Below are 12,192 nucleotides of genomic sequence, written 5' to 3'. Positions count from 1 at the left end.
TTTATCCCCTTCATTTTTCTTCTATGTGTCAAAGAGGAAAGAAGAATACTCTTTTGAAGGTGAATGCTGGTAATCAAATTTACCAGCTCTCTGCTCCATTCAGATTAATTCTGCCACCCTGATCTCCAGATACCAAAATCCTCATAGTCCTGGCTGGATAACGTGGGGATTCATGGTGTTCTGTGCTGGGTTCTTCTCCTGTGAGACAGGGGCACAGATTTAGGATTATTGTTGGACTAAGAAAAGAGGTGACATGTAATTCTCATTGCCAAGTTTTCTCCTTTGGCTTGAGGCAGATTTCCTGGCAAGGGCATACTTGATCATGGGCTAAGCTAAACTCAAGAGTAGCCATTGGTCTTACTAGAATGGCCAGAAGTTGCACGTGTGCTTATTCCTAAGATACTAGCTCTCTGATTCATCTGCATTGGACCACATTAGGACCAACATCACAGCCTGCATAGATTGCAAATGAAGGACCTGAGACATTAATTACAATGGGCTAATTCTAAGAAATAAGATGTGTTCGCTTTTGTAGGTGTGAGATGGGAGTATGGTTCATATTTCTGGGTACCCGGTCATACGTCAGTGTAACCATGGTGTGGCATAAGCTCCAGTTACTCTGTTGCCTGGCGATGAGGCAGTTGTATGACAAAATTGAATTAGACAGTTAGCAAAGGGTGGTGTGTTTTGTAATCTTTATGGAATCTTTTAAGTTTCAATGGAGTTAATTAAGACAGCCATATCAAAGTGTAAGTGTTATGTCTAGATCATTGAACCTAAAGCTTATGCTAAGTAGAGCCAACTAAGCTGAGTAATAAGCCAAGCTTCTCATGATGGGCAAGCTCTGATTTCCAGAGTTTAGTATCAGCTCCGTGACTCAAGTTCCATTGGAAAGTCTGACGTTCTTGCTCCCATGCTTCCTTTGGGCAGTTGTATTTATGTCCCTGTGACCCTCCAGCTGCAGTCAGTAGTCACATGGCAGTATTCCATAGCCTAAGAGTCTGAGCACAGCGCCTCCTGAGATGCCTTTGAAATTTCTCGTAGACTTGTACAGTGTCCATTTATTCCAAAGGTTTGAGCTAGCCTCTCCTAGGCTGCCTTGTTTTGTTTTGGTGACCACATAATCCCATTAATTCTTGGTTCTTTGCTCACTTGTTTGGAATTTAAATCAAAATAAAATAGAACCAGTGGGCACATACAATTTGTTTATTAACTTAGCCATCTGGGTAGTAGGTTCAACCAGTTGAACAGTTTTCTTTTTTAATAAGCAAAGAGTTCATTTTTCAAGTTTACACAAACCTGTAAACATCTGTTAAGAAGACATACTATACTTATTAGTATTTTGAAATATGTTCGAAACATGAATTTTATACACTGGCAAAAACAGACTTAATGGATCAAGAAAACAAAGCAAATTCTCCCCTTTTCCCTCTGCCAAGCGATCCTCTCAACCTGGGCACCACATAGAACAGGCCCTTCGTAGAAATCAGCATCCTGGCATTAACTTGGTGTATTTCCTCTTAAACAGTGCCTCTACCTTCAGAGAGTGGTTAAATTGCAATAAATAACTTTATTTGTTTGAATTGGGAACAACCATGTTTAGGTTTGCCGTACTGTATCATTAGCAAAGCATGCTTGGATAGGGAGGGGTAAGAAACTTCTTGATCTACTGAGTCATTGCTCAGCGAAGATCAATCTCAGCATATGATGAAACTTTTTCTCCCCCTAGCAGGTTGGTTTGCAAGGAAAAGTAACGCACATACTGGATGGTGTGGTTAGGACATGGCTGTGATTTCAGCACTCTGAGGGAGGAGGAGGAGAGGCACATGTTTAAGGCCAAATCTGTTCTACATAGTGAGTTGTAGGCCAGCATGAGCTAAAGAGAAAGACCTTTATTGCAGCAGGCCGTTTGTTTTGAAAACTAAGACAAAACAAGAGTAAAATAGCATGCATGGAGCAGCAGCTTCATTAAGCAAAAAACTACCCTCTGGGGCCGAGGGTATCTTCTTCGATGAACATGAATGGAAATATTTTATTGGCTCCTTTATTTCTTTAATTACTTTTGCATACGTTCAAAATGATGTAGTGAAGAAAGGAGATCTAAAGAATAATGGCATGTGTCTATTCCCTACCCAGTTTTAGAAATTAAATGTCACTGTTTCCTGTTTGTATCCTCCTGCCTGTTCTGAGCGTTAACCCCAAGCCTGCTTTGTCTTTAATTTTCTGTCTTCTCAGATGGCCATGCACCTTCTATTGGCTGGTTGAGATTTTGTTGGCGTGTCGAAGCGGACACGCCTAATACGTGTCCAAAGGAAGGGAGAATGGCCGTAGAGGAGCTCTTCCTTTTGCTTCTTCAGTAAATAAATGTTTCATAAGCTGTGAAAGCCCCGTGCTAGGTGCTGTTTGAGATGAGTTATCAAGTATGTATGGGGGGGTCCTCTCTTCACTGAGCTTTAGTGTCTAGTAGGGGATTAAAGACCTGTGTGTGATGCGACTGATTAATTCAGAGTGGGGATGGGGATGAATACAAACCGTGATGAAGGCAGAGATGCTGAGCACGGGAAAGGCTTAATTGATGCACGGTGCATTATGATTCAACTGGTAGTCCAGCTAGGCTGCAGTGTCAAGAATAATACAAACCAGGTAGTTTATAAACAGCAGAGATAGATTGTTTTTCCGTACAGTTTTTTTGAGCTCGGGAAGGTAAAAAATAATCAGGGGGCTTGCAGATGTCTTATGTGAGGAGGGTTGCTTCCTCGCTCTTAGGTAGCCATGTTTTTGCTATGACCTCTTCCTGTCGAAAGAGGTCACAGGTTCCTTCTTTCCTAAATGACATGAGTCTCATCATGAGGGCTCTGCAGTCCCTGTTCCCTGATCACCTTCCAAAGGCCCCATCATCTAACACTATCACACTGGGGGTTGGGTTTTCACATAGAAATTGGAAGGGAGACTTAACATTCCAGCCAAAGCACCTGGCAGCGGAGCAGATGGCGGGGAGCAGGTAGAGGCTAGCGCTAGGGAGAATGATGAGAAAATGGTTTCCATAGTGAGGTGAGTAAATACAGACTCTAGAGCAGGGTTGGGAAAGAGGGATGGGTGAGAGGATTTTTGAGAGCTCAGGGGCCTGAGAAAGAGATGATGATCCTTAACCTGTGAGGTGACCACTGTGGGAGAAGAGACCCAGCCCTTTGATGCGACATGTTTTAGGGAGGCTGTCTCTTGGAGGTGACAGAAAAGCTAATAAGCAGAAGTATCCAGCTGAGAACTGAAACTCAAGAAAGAGCTCGGGTTAAACCAGGTATTCTTTGTCATAGAAGCAAAATGAAGCAAGTTAGACCAAGGGGAAGAATGGCTCTGTTCTGAGATGAGACTGCTGAGCAGCTTCAGGAGTTTGTTAAGATGCTGAACCAGGTAGAAGATGCAGCAGGGGGAGGGGCAGGAGAAGGCACGGGTTTTCTTTCTGTGTCTCTCCTGGCAGTTGCTACTTTCTGCCGTACAGGACAGAGTTTGCAAGGTCAATAAAAGAAGAGGTGTATCATCAAAAAATTCAACATAAATGCAGTTAATGGGGCCATTTGGGGAGAGTAGCAGAGGTGAATGAAGGAAGGAAGTTAAAGGTAATGAAGAAAGAATTGATGAGGATAGTTATCTTTTACTTTCAGGAATTTGAGCAAATGAAGGGGCGCGGGGGGGGGNTTTTTTTTTTTTTTTTCTCAGTAAAAGGCTTTCCCTGAACATGAACATAATTGTAGACTTCATACAGAGTCTCAAAATGTGGGTTATGGACCTAAGGTGCCTCTGTCTGTATGTATTAGGTCAAATCTTTTTTTTTTTTATTTTTTAAAGTAGATACTTACTCCTTGACAGTTTTATACATGTATATAATAAATTTTTAGTCATTTTCATTTTGCTATCCTTTTTTTTTTTTAGCCCATCTTCTTTCATAAAATCCTTCTTCCTAAGAAGGCTGCCTCTTACTTTCGTGTCTTCTTGTGTGTGTGTGTGTGTGTGTGTGTGTGTCTGTCTGTCTGTCTGTCTGTCCGTCTGTCTGTCTGTCTTTCCTTCCAGCTATCTTTTATTGCCAACTTGACACAGCTTAGAGTCACCAAACAAGTAAGTCTCAATTGAGGAGCTGCCCCGATCAGATTGGCCTGTGGGTCTCGCTGTGGAGAACTGTCTTAACGGTTCACTGATGTAGGAGAGGCTAGCCCACTGTGGGTGGCATCCATCCCTGAGCAGGTAGGCTGGGCGCTGTGTAAGAAAGTTAGATAAGCCTGAGCCTGCACAAGCGAATGAGCAGTGTTGCCCCATAGTTTCTGCTTCATGTTTCTGTCCTGGCTCTCCCCGCCCCCGTGATGGGCTGGAACCTGAAAGACTACATAAACTCTTTGCACCCCTAAGTTGCTTTTGGTCGGAGTGTTGCATCCCAGCAACAGAAAGAAAACTAGAACAGTGAGCGACACTGGAAGCTCTTCAGAGCAGGGCAGTGCCTCTCCACATCCTGATACCCTGCACTGCTGCACGCTTGCACCAGGACCGAAAATTCACTCAAGCATTCCCCTGATAAGACACTGACAGTAATTAGTGTTATTAAATCCTGACCCTTGAATGCCTATCTCTTTAGTATTCTGAGTGGGAAGGTAGGAAGCCTGCCTGATGCCTCTCTCCTGCGTGCTGCTGTCTGATAGAGGTCTTCCGGTAAAGCCTTTTGCTCTGATTTGAATTGCAAGCTAGACCCAGCAGCTTTTCAAATGAAACGTAACAGTTATTTGAGATGATTATTGGCAAACTGTGATTGTTCACAGTTGAGCATTTATCACGTTTTTTTTCCTGCGAAGGGCTGAAGCGAGCATGAAACGAGGCTGTCGCTTCAGTTAAACAAACAGAACGACAGAAAGGCACCTCATAGGACTTGTCATCGATGCTAGCACCTGGCCTTTTAAAGCAAAGTAAAAAGTTACATTTTGGGGAAACTTGAACCTGTCACATTGAGCTTGGTAGCTTCTCGGGATTTTTCCTTTAAGATCTCATGTACTACTAATGATTATGACAGCTTGATATTGTGTAATAAAATGTGCCAACGTTTTTAAGATTTGCAAAACCAGCATTTTCCCAGTTGCCCCAATTCGTGATATTACAAAAATCTTACTCGGGTAAATGATCCCTTTAAAGCATGAGCAGACTTTGGGGTAGCTCGCTGGTAGAGTGCCAGCCCATTTAATATGCGTAGTGCCTTGGGTTAATTCTCCAGCACAAAACAGAACAAAACCCATAAAACAGATCATTGGATTTTACAGGACCAGAGTACAGAAAGTTAATTGGTACACATTAAAGTTGGCGCTGGAATTTACCTTTAAGAAATTGCTGTTTGTCAGGCATTGGTGAGGTGTGAGAGAATAATCATGGTTAACTGAAAAGGGTCCTCTGTTTCTTAGGTTATAGTTCTATGGGTCTACAAGACTGCGTCCCAGGACGGGGGCCAGGGCTGGGGCTGTAGCTCAGCGGCACAGTGAGTTCACCATTTTGGGTTCAGTCCTCAGCAACTGAACCCACACATGCCTCATCAATCAGATTGAACGTGGGAGTAAATGGGTAAAACGTAGAGGCTAATGAGTTGAATAGCTTAAAGCTAGCTCGTATGCAGGTGTATTTTAAATGTTACGGCCTAGAAACACCAGCTTGGCAGATGGACGCCCTGTTTACAACATAGTGGTTTTGGGAAATAAGGAGGGGATTGTGATGGCTCAGGAGAATGAAATAGAAGGACATTGAAATTGTAACTGGCCATTATGGCACATGCTTTTAGTCCCAGCACTCAGGAGGCAGATCTCTTGAGTGTGAGGCCAACCTGGTCTACAGATTGAGTTCCAAGACAGCCAGGGCTGCACAGAGAAACCCTGTCTCAAAACCAAACCAAGCCAAAACAAACAAAGAAGCAAGTAAAAAACACTTACAGTAGTCATCAGAGAGGACTAGAAGTTCAGATGCAGGCCATGGTAGGAAGTGGCTAAGATTATGAAAAGGGGTGTAATGTCTGGTCCAGAGTCCATCTCTCTTAACACAGTTGCTTAACAAACATCTTGGGAACTTAGTGTCCTTCAGCTGTTTAAGGTCGTTTAGCTAGTGAGTATTCAGGAGTTGTCCGAGTACCCGTGTACTGCTGAATACAAGGAAGACTGCGGGAGTGGGCGGGGCACACTCCTCTATGGAATGATCACTGAGGACCTTAAAAGATCCCCAAATCAGAAAGGACTTAAATATGTAACTTAATAACGGACCTCAAAAGTTTAGAAAACAGGTATAAAGCAAGAACCCCAGACCAGCAGACAGGAAGGAATAATAGGAATCAGGGCCAAAATCAATGCAACAGCAGCCCGAAAGGCAAGTCCAAGACTCACTGAGGCGACAGAGGGCTGGTTCTTTTAAAAGACAGAGGAGATTGACAGACCATAGCCAGATTACCCAAAAGAAGAGGGAGAAGATAGCATTAGGTATGAAGCCGGCAGACCCTACAACAGGCATCTAACAGCGCCTGGCTTTAAGGAGCAGAGGAGTTGGAATGGGAAGTGGAGCCGTGCACTGGGCCTGAGTGAGAACCCTTGGTGTAAACAGCAAAGGAGAGAGCTTTTCATAGTGAGTCTAGAAGAAGCTACCCAGGCCGGAAAATGATAACCAGTTCATTTTTGGAGGAAGAGAAATGCACGCACGCTTGGAGATGATGTGAACGGGTAAAACCGGAGAGCAGAATGTAGTGGAGGAGTGCAGCCTTGGTGTGCAGGCCAGGGGGTGCCAACCAGCTTGTGGTTTAGGAGGCTTTCCTCACGTGTGCTGGTTTTGAGGCTCACGACCTGTAGGATGTGCGTATGGCCACTTCAGTGATCAGGAAATCGAAGTTCTGAGAGAGGTTCATTACCAGAAGAGCTCTCTTTAGCTGAGCGCAGAGGGCTTCATCTGGCTTCTGAAATGGCAGTGAAGGTGGGAAGAAGGCTGGGAAGGGCACGGTGATTGAAGCGATGGCGGCCACGGCAGCGGGTGGACAGCTCTTTGATGTTCGGGCCTCAGACGAAGTGTCCTGCGTGCAGACAGCTAAAAGAAGCAGACGGGATGAGATCTGTGAACTTCCTTTTAACTTTGTGCACGGGCTAACGTTCCACAGTGTTTCCGTACTGAGGATTCCATGGGGGGATTGTTACTGATGAGAACATCACTGCCCATTGGTTTAGTGGGTTTACATGAGGCCAGTTGTTCTCTCAGTTCCAGATCCATACATCATAAATTCTGATATTTAAATCTGTGAGATGTGAGCTGAAATGAGGGTCCCCCCCTCCCTGGTCCTTATTCCACAGATATTGGTTAAGGTATCCCCATTATTGATGAAGGAATTAATATTAAGTATCAGAATGAGAGCAGACTATTCTGAGAGGCCCAGTAGAATCCAGTTTGGATCACTTTGGGGACACAAAGCAGCTTCCAGGAGAATCCTAATCTTAGCATCGTGAACTTCTGTTCCTAGTGCAGCAGCGCTCTGTGGGCTGGCGGACACCTCTCCTCTCCCAGAAGGACACTGCTGTTCTTCACACAGGAGTCCTTCTGCCAGAGGGAAAGATCAGTTAAATAAGATGTTGTGAACCGGGGAAAGCAAACATAGTGGATGTGAAGGAGTTCAGTGGTCACTAAGGTTGACATTCAGAGGAAAAAAAAAAAAATAGTTCCCTCCCTCCCCCAAAAAAACAACAGTTGAGAGCCTCTGGAGGAAACGCAGTTTTGGTGACTTGATGAATGCAAAATGCAATTAAGAATGTGTGTCTCTTCAGCCTCGGTAGGGTTTTGAACTTTGGTACTAGCCACGTCCCGGTTGAGCAGTGCAGGGAACAGGTTATTGTGAGTTGTGGTGTCTGTCTTCAGCTCGGCCATTCAGCTTGGAATCGCCATAGTTTCCCAACTCATTTGGACACGGAGACTTGAATGACTAGTTTTGTTAGGAGGTTGGAGTTTCGCTTTTCATCTTTTGAGACAAATATCTTGCTGTGTATTTTGACTGTGCTGCACTTACCACGTAGCCCAGGCCAGTCTCAAACCCACACCAGTTCTTCCTCAGTTTAAGTACTGGGATTGCAGGCATTCATTGCCATGTCTGTCTTGACTGTTTCCTGTCCCCCCCCCCCCCACTTTTGCACAAGAACGTGAAGTAGCTATCTGCAGGCTCAGTGTAGAGGTGACAGTGACTGTGCTGTGGAACAGTAATGTCCCCTCTTCAGTATACAGGTCCTACCCAGGATGGAGAACTTTCCAATGAGTGAGCCGTAGGCAGTGTTTGTCAACAGGGTAAATGTAGCAGTCGAGCCTGCATGTATGGCTGCTCTGAGCCTCTATACCGGCTGCCAACTGGGTGGAGTTTCTGGCCCTTTGCCTAGAGTGTTTCTGGTTGAACCAGAAGTTAGACTTTCTGGGGCTGGGACATAGTCACAGTGGCACAGCAGTGTGGTGATTGTTTAAAAAAGAAAGAGGGGTGTGGAGTAGAAAAGCTGCTGAGATCTGCCCCCTCACCCCTTATTTACCTCCCCATTTTCATCTCCTCCCTTGACCCCTGTCATCTTGCTGCCTGAGGCCTGAAGCACACTGCAGAAGGGAGAGGCTGGTAGATGAAGGCAGGGTCTATAGGACCTGTCCTCCAGATTCCGTTTTTGGGTGTGCCTGGTTCATGTTGATTTGATGGTTTCCGCCTTTCTTTCCCAAGTGCCATCTCCTTTAACAATCTGTCCATGATTTGAAGTCTCTTGTGGGAAGGGACATTTCTAGGGTTGTGTCAGGGGTGTGGTTCACCCGCCCTAGGGTGGTTCCCTTCCCCTGTGTTGGCATGGACCCATGGATGTTATGAGTTTAACCCAAATCATTGAAACATCAGGACTGTAAACATAGAACAGTCTCATCACGGTGGCTCTAGAGCGATGATGCCCTGAATGATGAGGTTTTTGAGAGCAAGCAAGTGGCGGGTGTCTTTTCTTTCATGAAGATGTCGCCAGCCTGGTTTCTCTCACACCTTCTTCTGGCAGCATGGTGTGGCCAGACTGCTCTGTGACTGAGCCTTTTCCGTATGGTTTTCACCAAAGTTTTGCTCACTTAACATTTTGTAGTTGCTTACGAAAGACAAAGTTAGAAGGAAACATGGTGGTAGCAATGTTAGCTTGTAGCGTCCCTCGCTCATTGATTACTTGTCCCTCGTTCTTCCTCCACTTACTGTATATTTCCACGTGTGGTGTGGGGAAAATAGGTACAAACATGTATAGATCTAGATGTCTTGACAAGTTAAGAACAGACAAAACGGAGTCGTTGTCTTGAGAGTCACATTGCTCTTAAGTTTGTGCTCTGGTGAGCACAGTTAGCTTTTGTATATAATCTAGTCACAGTGGATGTTTTACAGTGAGAGATGTTATGGTTATATGGGTGTATGGTTGATGTGCATGTTTTATTTGTCAGCCATAATTGACAAAAGCTAAGTGCTCTTGGGCTTTGGGGTTCGAGATTAGTCTCCAGCTTGGCGTTTAAGTAAATTCCCACACGAGCAGTCTCTTCAGTACAGAAAGGCACATGGCCAGCCTTGGAGATGCCATGCTTCCTGGCAGTGTGTGCTGAGAACATGCAGCCATGCATTGGATCCTGACTTTTTTCCACTGGTCTTGGATTCAGTGTGGGTTCTTGTGATGAGAACCTGAGTTAGAACCGGGTTTGACTCTCACTGCTATGGGGCGTGTAGAGCAAGTTTCCCACCCAAATCCTCCTGCCCCTGTCTTGTTGAATGAGAGCTTGGATTTTAGTTTATCCCAGCATCTAAATAGCCTGGCTCTTTGTCGCATGCCACCCGGGTTTTAATGCTGCCTCCTGTGGCACGGGATGTAGTGCCCTTTGAGGATCTGATGGGGAGTAGCCCTTCCTTACCCAGAGAGGTGTCTGAGGGACCGTTCTTCAGATGACGCTGGAGTTGGAGCTGATGTCAGATAATGGTGTGGGGGAATTCTCTTTTTCAGATCAAATATTTCACCCTTTGCACTTGGTATTTCTCTGTCCCAGTTTTCTCCACCTGCCGCTGCCTCTTAATTAGAACGTGCTGCTAGAGGGACAGGCGTGGCTGTCAAACTTGGTACATTTTGTAAGGATGCACAAAGGCTCCAGACAAGCAGCTGGAGTGTGGGCTCATCCAGATGTGAGGCCCCGGCTCCCCAGAGGGGCGTCTTCACTGTCTTCTTTCTTTGTTCCAGAAGCCAAGGCCGATAATGAACCAAGCTGTTCTCCGGCAGCTCAAGAACTGTTGACAAGACTGGGCTTTTTACTGGGAGAAGGGATCCCAAGTGCCACACACATAACTATTGAAGACAAAAATGAAGCCATGGTAATGCTGGAAGAAGAGACTACATTTCCTACCTGCTTAGGGGATGAATGAGTCAGTAGTACACACCCTGCCAGTGTGGGTGATGGGGGGCCTGTTATTGTTTGGTCAGATGAGTTCTGGGCTCTTGTGTTTTGAAATTTATTACGAAGGTCTGGATCTTTGCAGGGATGGTGGCGGGAGTAGCTAAGGGCAAACAGAAGGGATCAGAGCTCAAGAAGATGTCCACATTACCCTGATAGCCTCTACCCGGAGACTATGGGCTTCGTGATTTAAGGTGGCTGGAAGAGCTTTTGTAATGACGCTGCTTCCATCCTGAGAGCACATTCCTCTCCGCTGACCGCTTTGGTCTGTGCTTCTCTGCGCTCTCTTAGCTGTTGGGATTGGTGTGAGTTAGTGGGTTGATGAAAGGATTTATAGGCGAATGAGGTACAGACAAAACGAGAGGGAGTCAAATGGTTCGTCCTCCCAGGGGCACTCTCCATCCGAGAGAGCACAGCCACCAGCCTCCTGCCACCTCTGAGTGTGCCAGTAGCGGCTAGGGAGGGCAGGAGCTCCTGCCTCCTCCTGGGGTCTCTGTGAGGAGGCACGGGTTGGGGAGGTGTTGAGACCGCAGAGGTTACCAGTCTCCTTTCCTGAACACAGAGCCCATAAATCTTCAGGAATGGAATCAGGCTGCCCTGCTGTGAAATATTATAGAAACACGGCCCCCAGGTTTCCTGTACAGAGGTCAAATAACCCATTTGTCTTCTGTAGGCTTGAAACGAAAGGAAGTCTGCCCGTTGGCCATCTCTGTTTTACGAATCTGTGTTCCCAATGAAGGATCGCTAAGACTGCTGTCTTAGTAAAAAAGCCTCAAAGGAGGCAACCAGAACAAAGACATCTCTTATAGCATTTGGAAAACTCTGTCTATCCCTATTTAGCTGTAGTCTTTCTAGAAGTTAAAGCATGTCTCCATTTATCCTGTGTTTCATTGTTTTAGCATCCAGAATGAAAACGTGTGTCGAAGCGTGCTGTGTGAGCCACGCTAACTCCCCCTTGTTTGCCTTGCAGTGCACAGCCCTGAGCCAAGGCATCAGCCCTTGCTCCACACTGACAAGCAGCACCGCCTCTCCCAGCACTGATAGCCCCTGCTCAACCTTGAATAGCTGTGTCAGCAAGACGGCAGCCAACAAAAGTCCCTGCGAGACCATTAGCAGCCCCAGTTCCACCCTGGAAAGCAAGGACAGTGGAATTATAGGTAAGACGCTCACTGCTCGGTAATGTAATGGCTCGACGCACGTCAGCTGGAGCGCTCACGGGCACCTCAGGAGAGGGGTTCTGTGTGGTCCATGAAGGTCAGTCTGCAGACCCCGCCCTGCTCTTGCAGACAGCTCAGAGCTGTGTGCAGTCAAGAGAGTGAAGATCAGCTTTTATGCTCCTTGACATTTATTTGATATCACTGGGCTCATGTGGTTAAAAAAATAAAATAAAATAATAAAGCACCTTATCAGGTCTGCCCTGTGAAGTCACAGAAACCCCTCCCACCTCACAGACCAGTTCATTCCGTGGGCATCGGGTCCCCTTAGGCACCACAGCAGGGAGATGACACCCCTGCCTGTGAAGCAGTTTTCATAGCCCAGTCTCGTTGCTTTTCTCTCCGATGACCTTAGAGCCTGTGCTCTCTGAAGGTTGCTTATCCTGGGATCTGGTCACTGTTTTGGGGTCAGGGTTTTCCTTCCCTGAGTCTCAGATGAGGATGTATGTGGACCTGCTGAGCTGAGCTGAAGAAGGCTAAGTTCTAAGTGGCTTGAGCAATTTTGAATTGA

General features: G+C 45.9%; 1 protein-coding gene across 1 annotated transcript in view; it reads left to right on the top strand.

Annotated features, from left to right (window-relative positions):
• Tanc1 (tetratricopeptide repeat, ankyrin repeat and coiled-coil containing 1) overlaps positions 1-12,192 on the top strand; it is a 227,565-nt gene that overhangs the window by 143,779 nt on the left and 71,594 nt on the right. Inside the window, exons 6-7 of the mRNA XM_050121991.1 lie at positions 10,257-10,387; positions 11,438-11,624. Coding sequence (XP_049977948.1) covers positions 10,257-10,387; positions 11,438-11,624 — 318 coding nt within the window. The remainder of the gene's footprint in view (positions 1-10,256; positions 10,388-11,437; positions 11,625-12,192) is intronic.

Source organism: Alexandromys fortis, unplaced genomic scaffold (assembly GCF_014885135.2).
Source record: "Alexandromys fortis isolate MF-2015 unplaced genomic scaffold, M_Fortis_MF-2015_v1.1 scaffold_8_9099976_23576923, whole genome shotgun sequence".
Taxonomy (NCBI): domain Eukaryota; kingdom Metazoa; phylum Chordata; class Mammalia; order Rodentia; family Cricetidae; genus Alexandromys; species Alexandromys fortis.
This window is presented reverse-complemented; position numbering and strand designations above follow the sequence as displayed.